This window comes from Echinops telfairi, unplaced genomic scaffold, assembly GCF_000313985.2.
Source record: "Echinops telfairi isolate 266 unplaced genomic scaffold, ASM31398v2 ScPeMD7_70;HRSCAF=299, whole genome shotgun sequence".
In the NCBI taxonomy this organism is placed as follows: Eukaryota; Metazoa; Chordata; class Mammalia; order Afrosoricida; family Tenrecidae; genus Echinops; species Echinops telfairi.
Genome location: NW_022103968.1, coordinates 9,247,801 through 9,270,816, shown reverse-complemented (window position 1 = coordinate 9,270,816; position 23,016 = coordinate 9,247,801). Strand labels below are relative to the sequence as shown.

General features: G+C 48.4%; 1 protein-coding gene across 3 annotated transcripts in view; it reads left to right on the top strand.

The window, feature by feature from the left end:
• Nucleotides 1–316: 316 nt before the first annotated feature.
• WDR11 (WD repeat domain 11) overlaps nt 317–23,016 on the top strand; it is a 45,582-nt gene continuing 22,882 nt past the window's right edge. For 2 of the 3 annotated variants that reach the window (XM_004700893.2, XM_045291246.1), the window contains exons 1-12: nt 317–451; nt 2,270–2,381; nt 5,918–6,071; nt 7,008–7,181; nt 10,119–10,305; nt 10,615–10,780; nt 11,132–11,246; nt 12,411–12,606; nt 12,823–12,926; nt 16,495–16,671; nt 18,992–19,076; nt 21,584–21,690. In XM_004700893.2, the coding sequence (XP_004700950.1) occupies nt 366–451; nt 2,270–2,381; nt 5,918–6,071; nt 7,008–7,181; nt 10,119–10,305; nt 10,615–10,780; nt 11,132–11,246; nt 12,411–12,606; nt 12,823–12,926; nt 16,495–16,671; nt 18,992–19,076; nt 21,584–21,690 (1,663 nt within the window). In that variant the 5' untranslated portion in view covers nt 317–365. The remainder of the gene's footprint in view (nt 452–2,269; nt 2,382–5,917; nt 6,072–7,007; nt 7,182–10,118; nt 10,306–10,614; nt 10,781–11,131; nt 11,247–12,410; nt 12,607–12,822; nt 12,927–16,494; nt 16,672–18,991; nt 19,077–21,583; nt 21,691–23,016) is intronic. The other variant, XM_045291245.1, reaches the window with a different exon arrangement.

Here is a 23,016-nt window from a genome sequence, read left to right as displayed (position 1 = left end):
TTTCCAGCAGGGCACAGAGGCCCAGGCAGTCCAACCTGATGAGAAGAGCCGCGTCTGGAGGCCGAAACTCGTTTTACCCCCGAGTAACTGCCCAGAGTTGCGCGCTGTGGTGCAATCCCTGCGCTCTAAAACCCAGGCGGGACCCAAGAGGGCCGCAGCGGAACCTGAAAGCAACGGAAACGGGGGGAGTGGAATCCAGGTGCCGGAAACGGAAGCGACGGAGGCTGTGGGGGACGGAACGTTACTTCCGGCGGAACCTGTCAGCAGGGCCCGCCGTGCCATCCGGACGCCGCTACGGGCGGAAACGCGGAGGCCGCTGCTTCCTGGTTGCCAGCTGGCGCCTCGGGCCAGGCTCCCCTCCCGCGATGCTGCCCTACACCGTGAATTTCAAGGTGTCGGCCCGCACCCTCACCGGGGCCCTCAACGCCCACAACAAGGCGGCGGTGGACTGGTGAGGGCGACTGGCCCCAGGCCGCCCAGGCTCGGCCAGAAGTTGGGGAGGGGAGCGGAGGGGAGGGAGGCGAGGTTTCACCCTTTGGTGCGTGTGGCCCGGCCAAGGCATGGTGCCCCCCCACTCCGTGGAGATTTCAGTGCTGCAGCTCTTGTGCTCAAAGTAATCAATGCCCTTGCGTGGAGCGTTTCCTTGTGCAGATAGATCTGGCCTCTTTGGCCCACCTCTGCTTCTCTGGGAGCCCTGGAAGCGTCGTGGTTACGCCTTGGGCTGCTAACTGCAAGGTCAGCCGTTCGAAACCACCAGCCTTTCCCAGGGAGAATGACGGGGCTTTCCACTCCCGAAAGAGTTACCGGTAGCGGAAACTCACAGGGGTAGTTTTACCCTGTTCTATAAGGTCGTGATGAGTAGGTTTTGTTTCTCTTGGCAGTTCTCGTGACCGCTCCTTGCCACCCATCTCGTCCCCTCTAAACCTCCTGCAACCACTAGGCATCTCTCCCTCCACCCGCCACCCCGGGCCTCACAGCCTCTCCCCCATTCTCTCTGCCTCATCCTTGTTTCTCACTCTTACTCAGATGGGCCAGGCCCTGTGCCCACCTGCCACTCACCTGTCCTTCCTTTCACCTGTGTGTTCCTGCCCTCCCTGATCTTCCTAGGACGTGCCCACCCTCAGCAGTTCGTGTCTCTTAAGTTTTATCTTTTCACTGTAAAAATCGCATTACAACTCAGACATTTTAATAACAAACTCACTGCCATTGAGTCGATGCTGACTCATCGTGACCCTACAGGACAGGGTAGAATTACCTCTGAGTTTCTGAGTCTGTTCATTCTTTACAGGAGAGCAAGTCCTACCTATCTCCTGAGGAGCAGCTGGTGTTTTCAGCCTTGCCCATCACATTACCACTACACCACCTGGGTGCCTTACAGTAACCCTGCAGCACAGAGTAAGACTTGGCCTGTGACTTTCCGAGACTATGACTCTTCATAGGAGTGGAAGGCCTGGCCTTTCCTCCTGGGGAGCGGCTGGTGCTTTGAAATGGCTGATCTTGCGGTTCACAACTCAGTGCACAAGCACCCCACCTCCAGGGCTCCTGTTTTAATAATCAGACACACGATAATATTGTGGCACTTGATACTATTGCCAAGAGGATTGAAACCCCCTTGGGGCTGGGCCCATATTTGTCTTTTTTATCTAGTGGAAATGTTTGCAAGTGGCAACAGGTACTTATCCAATGTGGTGTCAGGTACTTTGTGTATGCTTCAGGGGTCAGAGGAGCCCTGGTGGTGCAGTGGGTTAAGTACTGGCTGGCTCACTGAAATTGTGGTCATTAGAACACAGCAGCTGCTTCACTGGAGGAAAATGAGAGAATGAGGCGGCTGTCAGCTTCCCGATTTGCAGCCTCAGAAACCCAATGCATCGACTCGGTTCTGTCTTCTAGGGTCCCTATGAATCAGAATCCACTGGGTGATTGGGGGTGTGGCTTGGTAAGACATCAAAGTTGGATAAGTTGAGGCCCGTACCCTCAAAGGCAAGCACACAGCTCCGTTCGTTTCTATGTAGTTGGCTCATGGCTAGATAAGTACACTTCTCAAAAACCCCTCTAACGGAATGGAAAATGAATGTCAATAAAAGTTTATGAGTGTAGACCTTTTATTTAAATGAGTTCATGGAAAATGTCGCTGGGCTTAAGATAATTTTATGAATGGTGGCAGGTTTTAATTTGATTTCTCGGTTATCTAGGATGTCTAGATAAGAGAAGTTAGGTGTTGCTTTTCTGAGATAGGGATGCTTCAGTTTTAATATTCCTCTTTTGTTAGGGGCTGGCAAGGTTTAATTGCTTATGGATGTCATTCGCTCGTAGTAGTGATTGATTCAAATACTGCCCAGACTCTTCAAGTCTTGGAGAAGCATAAAGCTGATGTTGTCAAGGTAAGTGAAAACCCACTTACAGTCTTAGTACAGGAGACTTTTTATTCTCCAGTTTTAAATACCACTTGAGTTTCATTAAGTTGTATGTATGTAAAATACAGGAAAGCTTTCAAACATGGTCAACTTGGGGCAGGCTAGCATTTCCTGTGACACAGTGTGACTCAGGGCTGACTATAAAATGGTACTTCTTGAACCATGTTTAAAGCTGAGAAACCAAAACTAAGCCCATTGCCCTTGAGTCAGTTTCAGCTCATTGCAGCCCAACAGAGGACAGAGTAGAACTGCTCGGTAGGGTTTCTGAGGTTGTGAACCTTTAAGGGGCAGATAGCTTTCATGTTCCTCCTATAGAGGGGCTGATAGGTTTGAACTACAAATCTTGTGTCTAGCAGCCCAGTGCTTAGCCCTAAGTGCTCCGCTAGAAATGATTAATTGTCCCATTTACTGTGCCACTCAGTCATCCATTGGTTTTGAGCACTGACTGAGGGCTGAGGACACAGAAGAAAAGCCTCATGTAACTTGTGTGGTGAGGAAGCCCACAAAGCAAACATACCAATGCATTCAGATAGCGAGACATGTAGGACAAGCTGTGGGAAAACAGGCATAACATAACACCTGCTGTGGGCCTCAGGTCACAGAAGGACAAAAGGAGAGTGATCGCACCATTGTCGGCCCAGACTGGTGAGACGCTGGAACCGCGAACCAGCATACTGGTGTAAGATGATATGGGAACTGGCCTATGGGGTGAGAGAGCCGATTATCTTGGGGCAGGAGGTTTGCTGGCAGAGCAAGATTCCTCTGGGTACTTGTGGGTAGGCGAAAGAGCTTTGTAACACTTGTCTGAGGAGTGCAGTGGCCAGGCTGGCCCAAGGGTCAGAGGTCAAGGAACTTGGAAACCGAAACTGAAAGACAAGGGGTACTGGAAGTAGAGCTGCAGGGCCAGGCTGTTGGGGGGAAGGGCAGGCTGGGGCTGGGGCTGGGGCCTCAGGATTCAGAGAGTTAGCTTCATCACCTCTGGAGAAAATTAAAACAAGTTTATGAGAGCCAGAATACAACCTTGATATATCCCACCTGAATTTCGAGAACATCCCAAGAATAGATTTGACTCATGAACATCAATGACTGAAGGTCTAATGACCTATGGGATGACATCCAGAATATCATACATGAAGAAAGCAAAACAGGAAAGAATGAAAAGATTCAGGTTGATGTCAGAGGAGACTCAAACTTGCTCTTAATCAGAGAGTAGCTATGGCAAATGGAAGAAATTATGAAATAAAAGAGCCGAATAGAAGATTTCAAAGAGCAACTCAAGAAGACAAAATAAGGGTATTATAATGCAATAGATGAACACACAGCATATCTTAAACTAAGCAAACTAAAGGAAAAAATCATGCCTTGAGTTGCAATGTTAAAGGATTCTGTGGGCAAAATAGTGAATGATGCAGGAAGTATCAAAAGCAGATGGAAAGCATATATAGGGTCACCTGTACCAAAAATAATTAGTCTACATTTCAAGAAGGAACATATGGTCAAGAATCAGTGATACTGAAGGAAAATGTTCAAGCTGCACTAAAGGCGCCAGAAATTGGTGGAACACGAATCGAAATGCTTCAGTGAAGCACTGGAATCACTTACCCACCTATGCTAAGAAGTTTGTAAGACAAGTACCTGAGCAACCTATTGGAAAAGATCCATATCTACTCCAAAGAAAGGTCAGCCAACAGATACTGTTGACAAATTATCAACAGTATCAAATATACAAGAAAATTTTTTATGAAAATCATTCAGCAATGGTTGCAATAGAACATTGACCAGGAGCTGCCAGAAATTCAAGAGGATTCAAAGGAGGTGGTAGATAACAAGGATATCATTGCTGATATCAGATGGATCTTGGCTGCCGACAGAATACCAGAAAAATGTTTACTTATGTTTTTTTCACTGTTCAGAGACATTCGCTAGGATGTAAATCATGCGATGGATAGCGTTGAAAAGAATGGGAATTCCATTATGTTTGATTGTGCTCATGTACAACCTACTTGTAGACCAAGAGGCAGATCAAGGGAATAAACAGCAGATGGTTTTGAACAGAACAAGGGAATATTGCATGGGTTAAAATCAGGAAGGTGTGTATCCTTTCACCACCCTTATTCATCTTGTATGCTGAGCAAATCATCAGAGAAGCTGGACTCAAGAAGAATGTGGCATCAGGATTGGAGGAAGACTTGTTACCAACCTGCAAAATGCACATGGAAAACTGCTGAAAGTGAAGAGGACTTGGACCACTTGAGGAGGACTGAAGCATTTGCTGATAAGATCAAAGATTGCAGCCTTCAGGGTAACAACTGAACGCAAACCGAAATTCTCACAACTGGACCAGTAGGTAACATGATAAACAGAAAAGCCTGAAGTTGTCAAGGATTTTATTTTCCTTGGATGCACAATCAATGCTCATGGAAGCAGCAGTCAGGAGATCAAAGGATATATTACATTGGGTAAATCTGCGCAAAACCTCTTTAAAGTACTGAAGAGCAAAGAGGTTAATTTGAGTAATGTGGGCCTAGCCAAAGCCATGGTATTTTCAATTTTTTGAATTCTTGTGAAAATTGGACATCAAGGAAGACGAGAAGAATTGATGCATTTGAATTATGATGCTGGTAAAGAATATCGAAAAGTACCATGGACTGCCAAAAGAATAAACAAGTCTGTCTTGGAAGAAGTACAGCCAGAATGCTCCTTAGAGGCCAGGATGGGGAGACTTCATCTCCTGCACTTTGAACATGTTATTGAGAGAGAGCAGTCCCCGGAGAAGGACATCATGCTTGGTAAAGTGGAACCACAGTGAAAAAGAGAAAACCCCAGTGACACCGTGGCCGCAACAGTGGGCTCAAACGTAACAGCATGGAGCAGGAGCTGGCAGTGTTTCGTTCGATTGTACATTGGTTCGCTATTAGTCGGAACTGACTTGAGGCCACCTAGTAACAACGGGTGTAATGGAGCCCTGGTAGAGCGATGGGTTACTCATTGGGGTGCCAACTCCAAGATCACTAGTTCAAAGTCACCAACGATCCTAGGGGGAAAGATGAGACTTTCTGCTCCTATAAAGATTTTCAGTCTCAGAAACTCAGAGGTAAGATTTACAGCCCAGCAAACCCTATGGAGTAGTTTTGCTTATTACTGTAGGGTTGATAGAAGCTTTAATTTGACTCTATAGCAGTGGGCTTGCTTTGGATAGAATAAATACATTGTAGGAAAATGAATTTCCATAGAATTGTATGATTTTTGACCTGCATTTCTTAAATTATTAAAGCTAGGTACCACTCTCATTGATGTTTTAAAACATTTCAACCCTTACTTTAAATGTATACCATAAACAATAAAAATGTCTGACTTTTCCAATGGAAAACCATTTCCTGTTCTTTCTTATTAATTCTCTTATGATGCAAATGTAGTTCGTAGGGTCTCATTGTTTTGTGAAAATTATGTTTGCTTTTATCTGGTGCAAGTATTTACTTGACCCAATTTCTTCTTGCTGCTAGGTTAAGTGGGCCAGGGAGAATTACCACCATAACATTGGCTCACCCTATTCCTTGCGCTTAGCCTCCGCTGATGTCAACGGGAAGATCATCGTGTGGGACGTGGCGGCGGGAGTGCCTCAGTGTGAGATTCAAGAGCACGTGAAGCCTGTCCAGGGTGAGGGACGTTTGCTCTGCCTGGCACGTCGCTGGGCCTCTGACCCTGGGAGCCTCTCACCTCCGGACAGTTCTTGGTGATGGTGTTGGGCCTGTTCTTCTGCCCTGAATCTCACCGCTTTCTGTTCCTGCCCAGCACATGCGTGGTCCTAGTTCCTCAGATCTCAGTTCACTGGCACGCTGGCAATGCTCGCTGAGAGCAGCCTCCGCCTCGGTGACGTTGCATCTGGAGTACACAGAAGCACAGGCTGTAATCACCGCAGCTGGCTGAGCTGCTCATGTCAATGGACCCTGGCTGCTTTCTCCCACTGAGATGGTCGGAATTGTGTTCTCGGTTTTATAGACATCGAGTGTTTGCATGCTTGTTTGTATATGGTATTCACCTAAAATTAGTATCGTCTTTTTTTTTCCCCAAAAAAAGTTTTATTGGCATATAATTCATATAAGTTACAATTCAGCAGTTCTGTCACATTAAGAAGAGTTGTACAATCATTACCACAATCAGTTTCAGTATTTTTTGACTCAAGGGTTTGACCGAGTGACTTTTCCTCAGTCATGGAGAAAATATTTATTGAGTACTTAATACATACGGATACTACACTGGATCCTTATCGTGCACTCAAGAAAGCTCATGAAATATCTGTAAAGTCCCGTTAACTAGTGCCATAGAAGCATTGCTTCATCGAAGGCAAAGTGCTTTTAAAACTTTATTTGAAGTCATGTTTCAGATTGCCAGAGCAATTCAAACTTGAGATTTTAACCAGATAGCTGGTTATTAAAGTTTTTGGTACAGTCTACACACAGCACACACTCATTGCATTTGGGGAGATTAACATGTGGAGGGCTCTACTTTAAAGACCTTGCCATGGAAGATGAGTTAGGATAGTGCTCTTTGCCGTCGCTTCTGATCGTTACCTGCGTCGCTTGGTCTTTGCAGACCTGCAGTGGCTGTGGAATCAAGATGCCTCCCGGGATTTACTGCTCGCCATCCACCCGCCAAACTACATCGTGCTCTGGAACGCAGACACGGCCACCAAGCTGTGGAAAAAGAGCTACGCAGACAACATCCTCTCATTTTCCTTTGACCCTTTTGATCCCTCACACGTAACACGTGAGTAGTACCTGCTGGTGTGGAATAAGAGAAGCGGTCGGAATATCCTCAGTGGGGTACACTGAAGGTAGACGTAGATGCACGTTACGTACCTGTCACATTCAAATGACTGAGAAAAGGGGAGCAGTCCATCAGGCCTTTAGATCTTAGCTCCTGGTAAGCGGAAAACTAAACTCTGCCATTGAGTCCGTGCCGACTCAGTTCGAAACCACAGGCCACGCCGAGGGAGAAGAGTGAGGCTTTCTACTCCTGTAAAGATTTATAGACTCAGAAACCTGCAAAGGCAGTTCCACTGTGTCCTCTGATGTCGCTATGGGTGGCTCCTGACAGATACTGACTTGTAGACTCGTGCCATCTGTCTTGGGAGTTGAATTTGTGATTGGGCTTTGGCTCGTCATGGGGAGAGAGGGGCTGTGCTGGTGGCAGTCAGGCACCATTCAAGCCGTCCTCCTTGGAGCAGTAAAGACCTTGAGTCAAGAGTTTTATTTAGTTAGGTCCCAGGGAAGTTCTTCCTTTTTAGAAAAGTTAGTCTCCTTTATACCAGGCACGAAGGGTAAACTGGTGTACGTGAGGGGAGAACAAGATGAAGGAAGTTTTTCTTGTGGAGGTGGCTTTTCATGTTTTCTGAGCTACTGATCAAGTTAGACTTGTTTCAGAAAGTTATTTTTGTGGCAAAATTGTGTGGAACCTCTTCAGTCCTCCAGCAGCGAGTTTTCGTGCCTTTACCAGGCACCAGGCATTGCTCACAGCCCCTGGCATCTCTGAGTGCTCCAAGATGAGAGTCCCTGCCTTCACGGAGTTTGGGGGACAGAAAGGAGTGGCACGCTTTGCCGAATGTGGTGTGGTGCTGCCTCCCCTGAGTATTTTGGTTGCACGAGGCATAATATTTTGGTTAGAACTCAAAAAGTATTGCTACACAGTCATAGAACCCCGTCCAAATAAACAAAAATGCCTAAGTGCGAAGCTCTTGTTTGTGACATGTCCTCCGCCTAGGTCTCCACTTGTGAAGACAGCGTGTGCTTCCCCAGAACTCTGGGTTCTTCCATTGCCGTCACGTCATAAGCATTGCTGTTGGCATCCTCCAGGGCCTGCAGTCTGTTCCTTGCCAATGTTCTCAGCATTTGGGGGACAAACAATCCAAAAAGGGCGAGAGCAGGGCTCTAGGGTGGGTGGGGCAAGATTTCCCAGACAGCGTCTTGTAGGAGAGCCCTTGCTCCCTTCAGAGAATGAGCCGGTGGGCGCTGTGAGGCTAGAAAAAATCCTCGGTGCAGCCTGGCTGGCCTTCTGCTCAGCTGTGCAGTTTTCCGTTTTCTTTCTTTTTCCCCTGATATGCTGCTGTGAGCATCCAGTGTCCTTTGAGAAAATCTTTCCCAGATGACCTCTTCAAAATCTCACAGAAACAGTTGCCCTCATCCTCTGAGCCGACCTCTCTGCCCTGAACTTAACTGACCCAGCCGATCCCCTCTGCAGCCACTTTTCTGATTGGACCTTGTCCCCAGAATCATACTGGCAAACCCACGCCTCATCCCCGGCTATAGTCTATTCCATACTTCACACTCATTAGCTTCTGTCTTGCTTCAAAGACTAAGGGGAAGGTCAACTTTTTGAGCTAGCTGAACTTAGCTTTGACCTCTATGAGCTGAAAGCTTGCCAAGGCCAAGGTGTTCCCCCAAACGGAAATGTGAAGACATCCAAGAGCCCAACTCCAGGAGCTAGCCTATCAATGGTAATTGCAAGGTCTTCCCCCACCAGTTTCTGGCCTTCAGCCAAAATGCCTTCCTTCAAGGTTGACAATCTTCCCTTCCTTCGACTCATCTTTGTAGCCTTCCCAACTCTCCTTAAAACGCTTGCTCCAACTGAACACTCTGGTATGATGTGGGACAGCACGCCAGCACACTTGTTGCAAAGCTTCAGTGACTTGGGACAATGTCCACTTAGGTTTTGTAACACTGACATGAAATAATTTGTTTACCGTGGCACAGAAAGTATCGGTTTTGTTCTAATTCCCTGCTGTGTCTCAGACAAGTGTATTACTGGGAGAACTTGTCTGCAGCCATTCACGGAAGACAAGAGACATGGATAAACGTGTTTTGTGTGGATTAGACACGTGAATCAATGAATTGGAACCTTCGCAGCAATACTTTTAACTTCTCATAGTCATTAAGCCATTATTGTCTTTCAGCACACTCACTAATTAGGAGTGGAAAAAGTTACTCTTTACACATTGTAAGATTTAATTTGATGTGAAGGATGGAGGGGGGAAAATGTCTGTAGACTTAGTAGCTCAGAATAATCATAGAAAATGAGGCTCATAAGTCAAATATTTGAACTCTGCTAACCTATATGCTGAGCCTCTTCTCTCGAGGCCGTTTTTTATTGTGAAAAGTCATTGAGATTTGAAGTTACGGATGCAACGAGAAGAGGTTTTTAATGAAAGTTTGTGCATGGAATTTATGTGGAAGAGCAAACATTTGTTCATTCTGTTAGTAACCTTCTGGTACAGTGGTTCTCAACCTGTGGGTCGTGACCCCTTTGGGGGTCAAAGGACCCTTTCACAGGGGTTGCCCGATTCATAACAGTAGCAAAATTGCAGTTATGAAGTAGCAACGAAAATAATTTTATGGTTGGAGGGTCCCCACAACATGAGGAACTGTATGACAGGGTCGCGGCATGAGGAAGGCGGAGAACTACTGTTGTGGTATCTCCGTAATATAAACAGCCATCGGCAATGGCGAGCTTGGAGCCCTTTGAAGAGTTGTAGTGAAGCGCCTGCGTCTGTCTGTTTAACCCAGGGTGCGTTCCTCCAGGTTTCGGCAGCAGAACGCTGCCCGTTCCGTATTACAACGGTCACTACCTTGCTCTCTAAGTCATATTGGAGTGCAATTTGTTGCTAAACTTGATTAAACTTTAACCTGAACCTCATTTCCTTCAAGCCAGTGCTTACCAGCGAGGGGATTATATTCATTTCCGACTTCTCTCCATCCAAGCCGCCCTCCGGGCCTGGGAAGAAAGTGTACATATCCAGCCCGCACTCAAGCCCGGCACATGCCAAGCTGGCCGCAGCCACCGGTGCCAAGAAGGCACTGAATAAAGTGAAAATTTTAATCACTCAAGAGAAGCCCAGGTATGTTAATTCTTAGTGTGACGCACATGCTCATGCTTGTTACTTAGCATTTCACACACAGACAGACTCCTTACTGGCTGCACTGTAAACGTTTCAGAAATAGAGAACACTGAAGTTGGTTCTCCAAACAGGCAATAGTTCGCCGTCATTGGGATTTGGGCAGGTTGGATGCTAGCTCATGTTGGCCTTTTCAGAAGGCAGATTGTTTCTGTGGAAGGTGCAAAATCACCTGCTTGGTTAGGCCTTTCACTAGGAACCACTGCGCTAAGCTCATTTCACGAGGCCTCGGTGCGGGTCTGCTTTCTCCAGTCCTGAGTTCGTCGCACTCAACGATTGCCTTCAGCTGGCCTACTTGCCTTCCAAGAGGAACCACATGTTGTTACTCTACCCCCGAGAGGTTTTAATCCTGGACCTGGAGGTGAATCAGACGGTGGGGGTCATCGCCATCGAACGGACAGGAGTCCCATTTGTTCAGGTACTACGTGGATAGGGGACAGTCCCAAGGGCTAGGCATTAAAGATAAAGCCACAGTCTTTCAAATGCCCAGCTCTGTGCCCTGTCCCTACACTGGGACTGTGAGCCCTCATTTCCCTGTGCTTCGATCCCTTTGATGTGCCCGACATTTTTTCTGACTCATGGAGCTGCTTCCATGACATCAATACAGACAGCCTTTGGGGAAATCCACAGATTTTTAAAGAAATGTTTGTATAGTACTTACTGTGCGTGTGTGCTTCCCAGTGTCGTCTAATGATGTGTCTGCTGTTGTGCATGGGTACCCCATCCATCTAATACGCTTGTAGGAGTAAACCTGTCATCTGTCTTGCAGGTAATACCCTGCTTTCAGCGTGACGGTTTGTTTTGCCTGCATGAAAACGGCTGTATCACCTTACGTGTGCGCCGATCCTATACCAGTATTTACAGCACTTCCAGTGAGGAGCCGGGTGAGTTCACAGTGCTCTTCGTTCCACATTTTTCTTTGGAATTACTTGACAGCTCCGTGTGGTGAACAAATGCCAGTCTGTCCACAGATTGAAGGGTTATCCTTGCCTCGAGAAAGGGTGAGAAATGTTTCAGTAAAAGACATGAAAAATGTATAAGCCCAGGTCCTGATTTCTTGGTCTTAACAACGCCGTGCCCCTATATAACAAGGAGCACTGGGGGGGCGGGGGTAATGGCTTCCATGCTTAAGCTACTAAACCTCAAGGTGGGCAGTGTGAAACCACCAGCCGCTCCGAGGAGGAACAGCGAGGCTTTCTGTTCCTGTAAAGTATTCTCAGAAACCCTCAGGGGCAGTTCTGCCCTGGCCTCAGGGGTCACTGAGTCGGAATTGACTCAATGACTCGATGACCGTGAATTTGGTCCATAGAACAAAAAACAAAAATACCTGTGGGGTTCTAAGACTGTAAGTCTTGATTGGGAATAGAAGGTTTCATCGCTGGTGGGTTCAAACTGCTGACCTTTGTACCCACTGGATAAATAATGCACTATGTCACCAGGGCTTAACCTGTATTACAAAGAATGCAATATTTTTTAGCTGCTTGAGTCGGGGGGTGGAAATGACTCCAGCATGAGACCAACCTAGTCTATATTATAATGCCACATGAGCTTCAGAGGCTTCTGCTCGGAGTGACTGGGGTTAGGGAGCCCCCAGGCCTCGCCTCGCTCAGGAGGATAGGAATGCGGTCTGTGAACGGCGTTCTCTTTATGGGCAGAGCGGCTCCCGCACCTTCGGTGAGGGCTGCTCCTGTGTCGGGGTCCACAGACCGCTCAGGGGCTGGCAGCCTTGGGGTGCTGCTCTTCATGTCACCGTCTGCTGCCTGGTCCTTTCTCTACCCCGACCTTCACTTGAGAAGCAGCCAAGCAAGCTCCTGATCAGAGCTGTTCCCTGGGAGCCTGAAGGTGGGGTGCACAGTCAACAGGTGAACGCTCTTGGCCCTCAGAGTCTGAAGAACTTAGTCGTCATCGTACAAAGTCCAGCCACGCCTGACAGATTGTGCTGTCATGAAAGTTACAGAGTGATTTTTGTTTTTATCAGTTGTGGGTCTGTTAAAATGGCAGCAGAAAGGTGTGTGGTGTTGATATTAAAAGAAAACACTTACATTAAGATCCAGAGCCCGTCCAGGAGCTGACCTATGACCTTCGCAGCCAGTGTGATGCCATCAGGGTGACCAAAACCGTCCGCCCGTTCAGCATGGTGTGCTGTCCGGTCAACGAGAACGCGGCCGCCCTCGTTGTGAGCGACGGGCGGGTCATGATCTGGGAGCTGAAGTCGGCCGTTGGTAACCGAGGCCTCCGCAGCGGGTGAGTGAGCTTTAACAGGAGAGGGACTTATTCTGGTGAAAGTAACTTCCTTTCCGTCGTGACTACAGCTTTACGTGATTAGAGAATTGTTTGGAAGCTATTCTCCCTTGGGGTGAACTTCACTGGGCTGTCTAGGTAGATAGGCAGCCAAACTCGGGGCTTGGCCTTTACTGCAGCGTGTGAGTCTGTAAACCCTCTGGTCATCTGTCTCTGCAGCAGCTCTGGCGTGTCGCCCCTGTACTCCCCGGTGTCTTTCTGTGGGATTCCTGTAGGCGCGCAGCAGAACAAACTCCCAGACCTTTCCCTGGAGGACATGATTGGTAAGCACGCTTTCTTTTTCCTCTGGCTCGCGTCGGATCTGCTCCGGGTGGCTACAGCTCGGCACGGAAACCGCTCCGCCACTGGGGCTCCTTGGCTGCACTGTCTGAAGGGGAGGAGCCCAGACTTCCAGTTAGAAGAAAACCAGAGTGCAGGAGCAGCCGTAGGGTCCGAGGCTCATTCACAGCGCCCCTCCGTGTCGGAGTCGCACGGGTTTCCAGTGCTGCCAGTCTGCAGGGTAGCCGACACCTGTCTCGGCTTTCTCCCCGGAGCAGCTGGTGGGTGGGTGTGCGCTGTTGCTCCTCCAGGTAGCAGCCCAGTGTTCCGTGTTTCACCTACTGCGCCCCAGCGCACCTCGTTTTTATAGAGTATTCAGAGGAAAGTGAAATGTAAACCGGAGGCGTATAAACTAGTTGGGTCTGAAAGTGCCTGGGGCAGCGTGGACTGGCATTATTGTAGTTGTCAGAGGGGTGGAATGTCCAGTGATGAGCGCGGCTCCAGGACATAACAGAAGAGCAGAAATGGGGCTTTGGGGCCCTGGCACTGCATCCTGAGTGCAGCACGCCGTCTCGGGGCCCGACTCCTGCTGCCCCTCAGCCTGGAATTCAGTGCCCTGGCCTTCTCTCCTCCCGTCTCTTCCCCTCTGCTGTCATAATTAATTAGAATGCAGCTCCCAGGGTCCTCTGGTCTCTCAAGCCTGACTGAGAGCTTCCTCCTTGGTCTCTAATAGTTACCAGCTGTTTTGTAATCGAGAGGCCCTGGTGGTGTAGTGGTTTACATGGGCTGCTAACTGCAAGGTCGGCAGTTGGAAACCACCACGTGCTCCACAGGAGGCCGATGGGGCTTCCTACTCCGTAAAGAGTTACACACATGCACAGGGCAGGTTTCCCCTGTCTGTAGGGCTGCCATAAGTTAGGATTGACTGGTGGGCAGTGTGGCAGCCCTTGTCCACACAGGCAGGGTTGATGTTGTATTCAACTTTGTGTCCCTCAGCATGAAGCCCTAGTTCTGGCACCATGTAGCTGCTCAATAAATACTTGTGAAAGGAAGAAAGTAACTGAGCAATATGAGAAAAGCAATTTTGACCCTTTTGCATATACATTTCCTTATTGCCCTATTTCAGCAAATGTTTATTTGCTAGTATTGTTTCAGTCATTTTATTACGACGGCCAGTTTGTGTTACAGACAGAATAAGGATGTGTGATTTCAAATATTATACAAGTTGAAATTGTAATGTTGAACTGAGTCAATATGCTGAGGAATTTTCCTGTGTAATGCTCTCTTCAAATTGTGAGTTCCTGTTAAAGTCATGGTTTGCGCTATTCTTCTTCCGTAGTGTAATTGACAGTGGACACTCTCTCGAAGGCTTTGTTCTTAGCTACATACCAGAAAGGGCATGCCCTGCTCACTGTCTTCATCCAGGTTGACGTTTGTTGAGTGCTTCCTAGTGCAAGTACGAGTCAAGCCTCACCAGTCCAGCAAGGCAGGTAATATTATTGTCTCCACTTTATAATGTGGAAACTGAGGCCCAGAGATTAAATAACGTTCACCCAATCATACGGCCCATCTGTGGAAGAGCCAAACTGGGAACCCCGCCATCCTGCCTGGAGCCTGGGCTCTTTAGCCGGGATGTGACTGCTGGTCCAGCTCATCCACTGCTGTCCTGGGCAAGACTGGCCTCCCCAGGCCTCAGTTTACTCATGATTCCTGCCTGCTGTGGAACCCTTTTACTCTGTGAGGTGTACTTGTAACTTAGAATTTGCTCGCGTCTCGCCGCCCTCCAGATGGAAATTCACCCTAGGAAGCGTAGACTCAGCCTTGTTTTGCAAAATTTATTCTATTGATAACCCAATTTTCTGAGTTAATTGACCTTGTCTATGCTGAATATAAAAGACTAAAGTGAAAAGAATTATAAAGGCACGTGCAGAACTAATCAGTAGTGTGCAGTCTGTAAGAAGTGGTTTATTAGAGTGATATAAATGGCATTCTTTAAGAGACAGAGGTATAGCTTGGGTAGCAGTTCTTGACAAGGTAGTCCATTTAAAAGTATTAAATAAATAGAGCTCTGTTACATGAAAACACTTTAATTGAACTTTCAATTGGAAATGCATTTTGTGGATAGTGATAATTGAAAGCCAGGTGGTTAAATTGAGAGCCCCAGGTTATGTTCCTGGGGTACAGGCTACTGCATAATAATGCCTCCTGGGCCCCCCTCTGTGAGCTGCCTCCTTTGGAAGACCTCAGAGAACAACATGACCCTTTCCAGAAGTCACCTCCCCGCCAGTGGCGCTGAAACCCAACATACGCACCTGAGCTAACTTCCATGCCTGTATCCTGCTCCTGCTGCTGAAGTTAAGCTGAAAGATTGCTGTCAACTACATGGCTAACCTTAAAGGGATCGTAAATTGAGTTAAGTTAATGACTCTCAACTGCCATTGAGTTGATTCCAGTTCACCGCGAACCTTGGGTCACTATGAACTCAGGGACTGCTGTGTCTCATCCAATCAGCCGCCCTTAGGGATTTTCATCTGACTCCTCAGAGCATAGAGCAGGGGTCCTCAAACTTTTTAAACAGGGGGCAGTTCACTGTCCCTCAGACCCATTGGAGGGCCGGACTATAGTTTAAAAAAAAACTGTGAACAAATTCCTGTGCACACTGCACATATCTTATCTTGAATTAAAAAAACAAATGGGGCAAAAACCACCCTGCGGTCTGGATAAATGTCCTCAGTGGGCTGCATGTGGCCTGTGGGCTATCGTTTGAAGACGCCTGGCATAGATGTTACATATATATATGTTTAAGGAGCTTCAAAAGTTCACGGATTTAAAATTACCTTCTAATTCCAATTTTCATGAAGCTTCGAAACTCTCTCCTTTATACACGCTCACACATATTGGCGTGGGATTTTGACAAATTCACCGCAGTGATCGATAGTGGTTTGTGGGAAGACAGTTGGTATGCTTTTTTAGTTAACAAGTCTTAATTTTGCTGTGTTCTGTTTTCATAATGTATTTTGGTGCTTTTTACTGCATTGTTTTAGATGGGGGCTTGATCAGTGTATTTGAAAGTAACACCGCTGATTGATCTGTGGTGACAGTGTGTTTCCTGGTTTATATATAAAGTATTTACTTACAAGGCTTAAAATTGCCAAGTTAGCAAGATCCCTTCACAGCCCCTCAGCTAGCACAGTGTCCCCTTGGAAAGCCACTAAGACGAGGGCATGGCAGCCTCGGCTCCACAGAAACGTCTCTTGCCCCAGGCCTCTTGCTTAGTTTGAAGCCTGTGCTTGGTGTCCTACCACCAGGAGCTGTGGTTGAACCACTCTTACCTGGGAGCCAGACTAGGTCCCTGAAGTCCAGAGAGCCCCTCTCTGGGTGAGCCATCTGCAAGGTGTTAGAAGATGTGGCTGCAATCCCATTGCCAGGACCAGAGCCAACGCCACCCTGGCAGCTACAGCCCCTCCCACATCTTTGCAGCGCCTGCAGAGTACCTCCCCTGGAAAGTTCCTTTCGATGTTTAGGGTCAGCCCGCGCTCTCACTGGTATACTGTGCTTGTTCTTGCAAACCAGGACAGAGCGCCATTGCTGGAGAAGACCATCCCAAAGGCCCCATCCCCCAGGAAGTGCACCTCCGATTTCTGCTCACGGGCCTGCTGTCTGCGCTGCCTTCCCCTCCGCTTGCTGTCCGTATGTGCCCGCCTCTGACCACAAAGAACATCAAGATGTACCAGCCCCTGCTCGCTGTGGGTGAGTGTCCCACCTGCCCTCGTCTCCATCCTGCAGGTCTCGAGTTGTTAAGGCTGCCTGTGTCCTAGGACATTGGGCAGTGCCAGGGAAGAGAGGTCAGCAGTGTGTTTGTTTCCTTAACGAAAACCCCACAGCACGCATTTCCTTGCTGCCACTTAGGTTGGCGCTGGTGTGATTCAGAATCAGCTCCGTGGTCATGGTGGGGTTTTTGTGTGTTTATTTTAGAGTTACTGGAAAATCATTTATTCCCTTTGAGAATACTTGAAGAGGAGAAAGGGTTACGTCCAAAATACTATTCTTTAAATAGCATTTCTCTCTCTCTCTGTGTGTGTGTGTGTGTGTGTGTGTGTGTGTGTGTACTCTTAACCTACTCACGGATTTTTCTCAATCGTACTGGTCACTCTCTTGTCCACCCTAGGCTGGAGGAAGGTGTCCCAGACCCTGTCTCTGTCTGAAGTGTCAGCAGGATGCCCTGTAGGTAGCTGAGCCCTAGACCTGGCTTTGGCTGGGACCACCCTAGGCACTCCTGTGCCAGTCAGTTGGCACGGGGTCTCTGAACAAATGATGTCCTCAAAGTTAAGGACTCCGCAGGAGCGCTGCTCTTCCTCCTGAAGAATTGTGTCTTCAACATGCTTCCAAGTGGCGATAGTCTCTATAAACTAAGACATTGATTTATTTTTCATACTGTAGATAGAAAAATTAGTCTCGATTTCCACTTGCTACCACATTTTCATAGTGAAGTCAAACCTCAGATTAAAACACATTCTCCAGCATTCTGAAGAACAGTCTATTTCATATGACTTATGTCTTCTCTCTTGCTCTCTCTCATTCCCTCTCTCTGGAGAAAAAAATGAAAGGCCAGCCACGTTTATTTTGTGGCTGACATAGCTCTGTTGGCTTGGTGGCTGCCCACTGAGCACTTCAGACTCCTTGGGTGTTAGGAGGCTCTGCTCTTTGTTTCCCTACCGCCCTCTTTGGGAATCGATCTGAATTTCAAGGCTCAGTGGCTCCTGGGCCCACGTTCATGTAAATACATCTGCAGTTTTTTCTTGAGCCCCGGTGGCCTCATAGTGAACTTCTTAGGTTATCGGTTAAGATTTATCGACGTCTCGTTTTTTGGGGGAAACGAGTGAGTGTTGTCAGGTTCTGAGACGCCACTGTAGAACCAGCCCTCTGTTGTCGTTCCTTGTCCTTAATTTGATTCTCACTCAGCAGCACCCCGGGCGTACTGAGCTAGCGCCTTTCTGGGAACAGGTCACCAGGCCTTCCTCCCGGAGCCTCCGGGTCAGTTGGACCACCAACCTTCTGTTAGCAGCCAGGGGCCTAACCAGGCATCACCGGACACGCGGTGTGTGGGGACTATCCTGCTGCATCTTGAACTTAGAGACTTGCACCCACGGTGGACGGCGGGAGACGGGGCTTTGCGTGTGTGCTTGCAGAGTCGTTCAGGGAGAGCAGCCGAGTTCAGCTCGGACATCACGTGTCCGTGGTGTGGCCCTTGGGGACTTGGGCCTGGTCTCACTGTCACAAAGTCACTCACAGTACGCCTTCTGGCCACTAGATTGTGAGACAAAATTCATCCGTGGTGGGGGAGACGAGAAACCTCAGCTAGGGCAGTCCTGTGATTTTTTTTTCTGACATGTTTTGCCTGCGTGTTCCGGGGATGCCTCCAGGAGTGTGCTAGCATAGAGATTTGCCTGGTGGCTTGCTTCCAGCCTGTGTGCTGCCTGAATCCATTCCTCATTTCCCATTATCTGCAATGAGGAAATACCGCACAAACAAGTATCCCCCTCAACTCTCTTCACTTTCAAGGATATCTTGAAGGATTGAGGCGTTGTCTTTTCAAGTATGCCCATGGCCCTTTTAATTCAAAGGTAGGCACAGCGCCCAAGACCCTTCACCATGAGAATGCCTAATGGACACCTGCGCCTGCGTGCCGGGTGCTGCCCTGAGAGCAACACCTGTGCCCCGATCTAATCTCCAGTAAGTAGATGTTAAGGCAGTCTTTCCACCTTAAAGACTCAGAAGTAGAATGAGTTGTACCAAACAACTTACCCTCTAGAGCAGGGCCAAGCCAGGGTGGACGCAGGCGTCCTCACTCTGAAGTCTACCATCTACCCTGCTTTCCTTTATCCTTGTGGTTGGTTCCGTGCCAGAGAGAGCCAGACACATGGCCTCTGCAGAGAAAGGGGGCATCTGGAGATTCGGCCTTTGATGAAGGGTACATCTATCTGGCAACTCAGATCTGGAGGAGCGGCTGCTGTGGGAAACTCTGGAGCAGCCGCACAGCTGATGTGCTCCTGTTGCATTGTCCCTACAGGCACCGGCAGCGGCTCTGTGCTGGTGTACCACCTGACAAGCGGACTGCTGCACAAGGAGCTGAGTGTCCACTCGTGTGAAGTCAGGTGAGTGCCTTCTCTTGCCCTCAGCTGAGAGGGCAGACGCAACGAGTGCCGACTCGCTCCCAGACTCGCTCTCTGCGTCGGACACTTGGTGGCACCCTCTGTCTTGAGAGCTGTCCGGTAACTGGACAGGTAACCTTGAATAATGAATATTCTCGTCCTACAACTAGAGACACTAATTCAGGATGAGTCCAGATTACTGGCTCTGTGAGGCCATTATGTCAGGGTGAACGCTGGCTGGTCTGTTTCTGCATCTGCTTATTCAACTCCGATGGTCCATGCTGTCTCTGCCCTTGGTTCCAGTTCTGTTTGCTCTCAGGTCCATGCGGGGCCCGTGGTAGGGCTGCTCATGACAGATGCAGTCTTGTGCCTTTCTCATCGTCAGGAAAGACCCAGGCTGCCTAGCCCTGCTCTCTCGTTTTGAGGCCTGGCCGCTGTGTGCTGTGGGGGGCTAGGAGGCAAGGCTCAGTGGGTGAGGTGTGCCTTTTATCTGGCTGTTTCCCTGTCAGTTCGTATCTGCTCCGGAGCAATGTCTCGCCGGGCTCAGGGCTGACTTTCTGGATTACAGCGTCATATCTATATGGAAATTTTTTCCATTTCCCATAGTTCACCAGGGCCTTTTGACAGTTATAATTAGGGTCATCTTCTGTCCTCTGTGCCTTACTTGAGAGTGCCCTCTTGGTGTTGTATGGTCAGGGGTTTTGCCAAATGCCCCATGTCACATACCCACCCGTATCATTTTGCTGCCCTGAAAATGCCTTAGGCGCCACCTGTTTGCATGCCCTCTCCCTCTTACTGCCGTCCGGACTCACAGCGGTTGTGTTTTCTCGTCAGCGTGCCCACCTGGGTTCTTGTGTGTCTTTTCGCCTTTATTTTCATCACTGGGTCCCGCCTCCGATGGAGGCGCCACAGTTTGTTTCTCTCCGTGTGCCTGGTGAAGGGCACTTGGTTGCTTCCAGTTTGGGCAGTCATGAAGGAAGCAGCTGCAGACAGACGCAGATTTTCATGTGGCTGTGCTTTCCCATGTCGTGTGGGATCAGGACTGCCGGGTCCCAGGGCACGCCTGTCTACAGACCGCTCCCAAAGTGGCGCACCACTTTGCATTCCCACCCACCGTGGCTGGGCGTTCCTGGAGCTCCAGGCCCTCGCCCGCGTCTGGCGGTGTCTGTGTTTCGGGCTTTAGCCACCCTTGTAGTACGAGTGCGTAGGCTAGCTCAGGGCCCAGCATTTTCTGGACCGAGTTAGATGGCCAGTATTCGAGGCCTTACACACCACACAGTTTGTCATAGTGCCTCAAAAGAGCTGCCTCACTGTGTGGTTTTTACAATGTTTTGTCTAGTAAAAGCCGACAAGCAGAGGTTTGAAAAGGCACTTGCCGCCCAGCCCACCCCTATTATCCTGTGAGCAAAGCACCTCCTTCCTCCTCATGGTTCTGATGTGTTCGCAGTGGTGGCCCCTGTGGTGGTCCACTTTCTGCTTCCTATCTTCTGCAAGCTGTGCTGGGATTGGCTCTCCAGGTTGGTTAGCGGGGAGCGGTGGAGTCCCTCTCTGCCCTAGAGTCCATGCTGACTTTTAATGACCCTGCAGAACAGGGTAGCACTACCCTGTGGGTTTGTAAGGCTCTCGGTCACCATGGGAACAGACAGCTTCATCTTTCTTTTGCCGAAGGGGCTCGTGGTTTCAAACTGCTAACCTTTTGGTTAGCAGTCCAACAATAATCCACTATGTCGCCAGGGCTCCTTTCACCTAAGCTGAGCCCCACAGATTGAAGACTGGGCAGCAGGTTGAAGATTGCTGCCTTGTCATGTGTGTGTGTCTAAGTGTTACGTTTGTGCGTTTCCCCAATTGATAGGCCAGTGATAATTTCATCTTATTTCCAAATCTAACAGTCCATACTCTTGATTTCTGCTTTCTACTCAGTCAACTAGAAATTTATTTAAAATGCACCCAGCTTTAAGCAGTTTGCTCAGAATATTGCTACGTGACTTGGTTTTGTTAAGTGGTCACAATTCTTGGAAAACACTACGACCCTCTCCCTGGGCAGATTTTAATAGTTATTGTAATGCTGCTGTGAACCCTGAGAGCGAAACTCTTGCTACTATGTTTGGAGATAAACCTTTTCGGTAAAGTAACTGCACATCTGTAGGGTCTTGATCCTGCTGTGGTCCCTGGTGTTGCAGTGTGCTCAGCTGCTAACTGACAAGATCAGCATTTGGAAACCCACGAGCCGACCCCGCAGGAGGAAAGACCTGGCGACCTGCTCGGTGTGGGTCTCAGCCTGGGAACCCTAGAGATGGGGCAGCGTTCGTCTGTCCTCCAGGCTCGCAGGGTGCTCCCTCAAGCATCAGCCAGCCACATGGCAACAACCGCGCCTTGGTGAAGGATCACGCTAATGTTACTGCTTAATCGCCTTTCTGCCATTGGAATGTAGGTCTTAGGAAACAAATGATTTTACAAGCATCATTTTCAGACAGAAGTCGAGTAATCCTTTTTAAAATTTCTTGCTACAGAGGTATCGAATGGACAAGCTTGACTGGCTTTCTTTCTTTTGCTACCTCAACACCGAACAACCTGGGGCTGGTGAGAAATGAACTTCAGCTGGTTGATCTCCCAACAGGTCTGTACGCTTAGCCTGTGCAAAGATTGATCAGTTAGTTTCTCTGGTTGATGGAATCCTGGTGGTGCAGTGGGTGCATGTTGGGCTGCTAACTGCAAGGTCAGTAGTTCAAAAGTAGCAGCCGCTCTCTGGGAGAAAGGTGGGGCTTTCTGCTCGTGTAAGGAGTACCATGTGGGAACCCACAGGGACAGTTCTACTCTGTCTGTAGGGTGGCTGTGAGTCAGCATGACTTGATGGTACCCAGTTTGGCTTTGTGGTTTCTATTCTCTAATACTTGTCCTGAAAAAAGTTTTGTCCCTGTTTGTGTGGCACCTTTGCTCACACAAGTGCATGAGAAAATGGAACAGCCTCAGTCTAAACTGATTGATTGTTAGAAACAAAGCCATTTCTCCTTTGCAGCGTGTTGTCGCGCCTATCCAGAAGGTCCAGTGTTTCCATCACCTGTGTTTGGACGTTGTTAGCATCTCTTCAATGTTTTGACTATAGGAACCTTTTGAAGCTTTTAAAGGCATAGGATTATTTTGAAATGCCCCAAATTTTAAACACGTGATTGTTCCTTGTTTGAGTGGGAAACATAAGTTCAGAGCTTGAAAACAGTACCGTAGGAAGCATTTCAGCGAAGTTATTTGTTCAGGATGGTTGCAAACCCAGACACCAATGAATTTCAAAATAGATAACTTGAAAATAGAGCATGATGAGAGTTTCTAGTTCTTGGATAGCCAGGGAGTGATGCTAACTAGGTTTTTAAACAAAATTATGGCAAATTTCTTTAAAATGGTATAGCGGTATCAGTCTCTAGAGATGATTTTGGCTCACAGCTATATGCATGTTCTTCATCTGCATAAATTATACATATGATGGCTTCCTCACAGTCTCGTAGTTAATGCTGTTCTTAGACAGGAGTTGCCCTCAACTTGCCTTAGGTCAGTGTCTCGCCGCGCCCCCTCCCCCCCCAATTCACTTTGAACATGACCTCCCCGGTGACACTGACCTGCAGACAGACCCCTGGCTTGCTACAAGCTGACCATGGCTTCCTCTCTGGTGACGTAGTGCTCCAGGGCTGTGGTGCTATTTTGTCAGGTGTCATCCACTGGAAACAAGAGCCAAAGGCCTGCGTGTTTTTCCCAGTCAGCTTATACCTGGGGATGTTGGAGACAAGTTAAAGCCTGTCTTGAACAGCTTGCTCTTTGTGGGACAGAGTTCTCGATCTGTCACTCACTTCTCTCCAAGGAGCAGTTGAGTCTGTGCACAGACACATGGCCTTGCTTTCCGAGGCCGGAAGCCAATGTGGAGCGTTGGGAAGGGCTGCCAGCCGCTGGTAGGCAG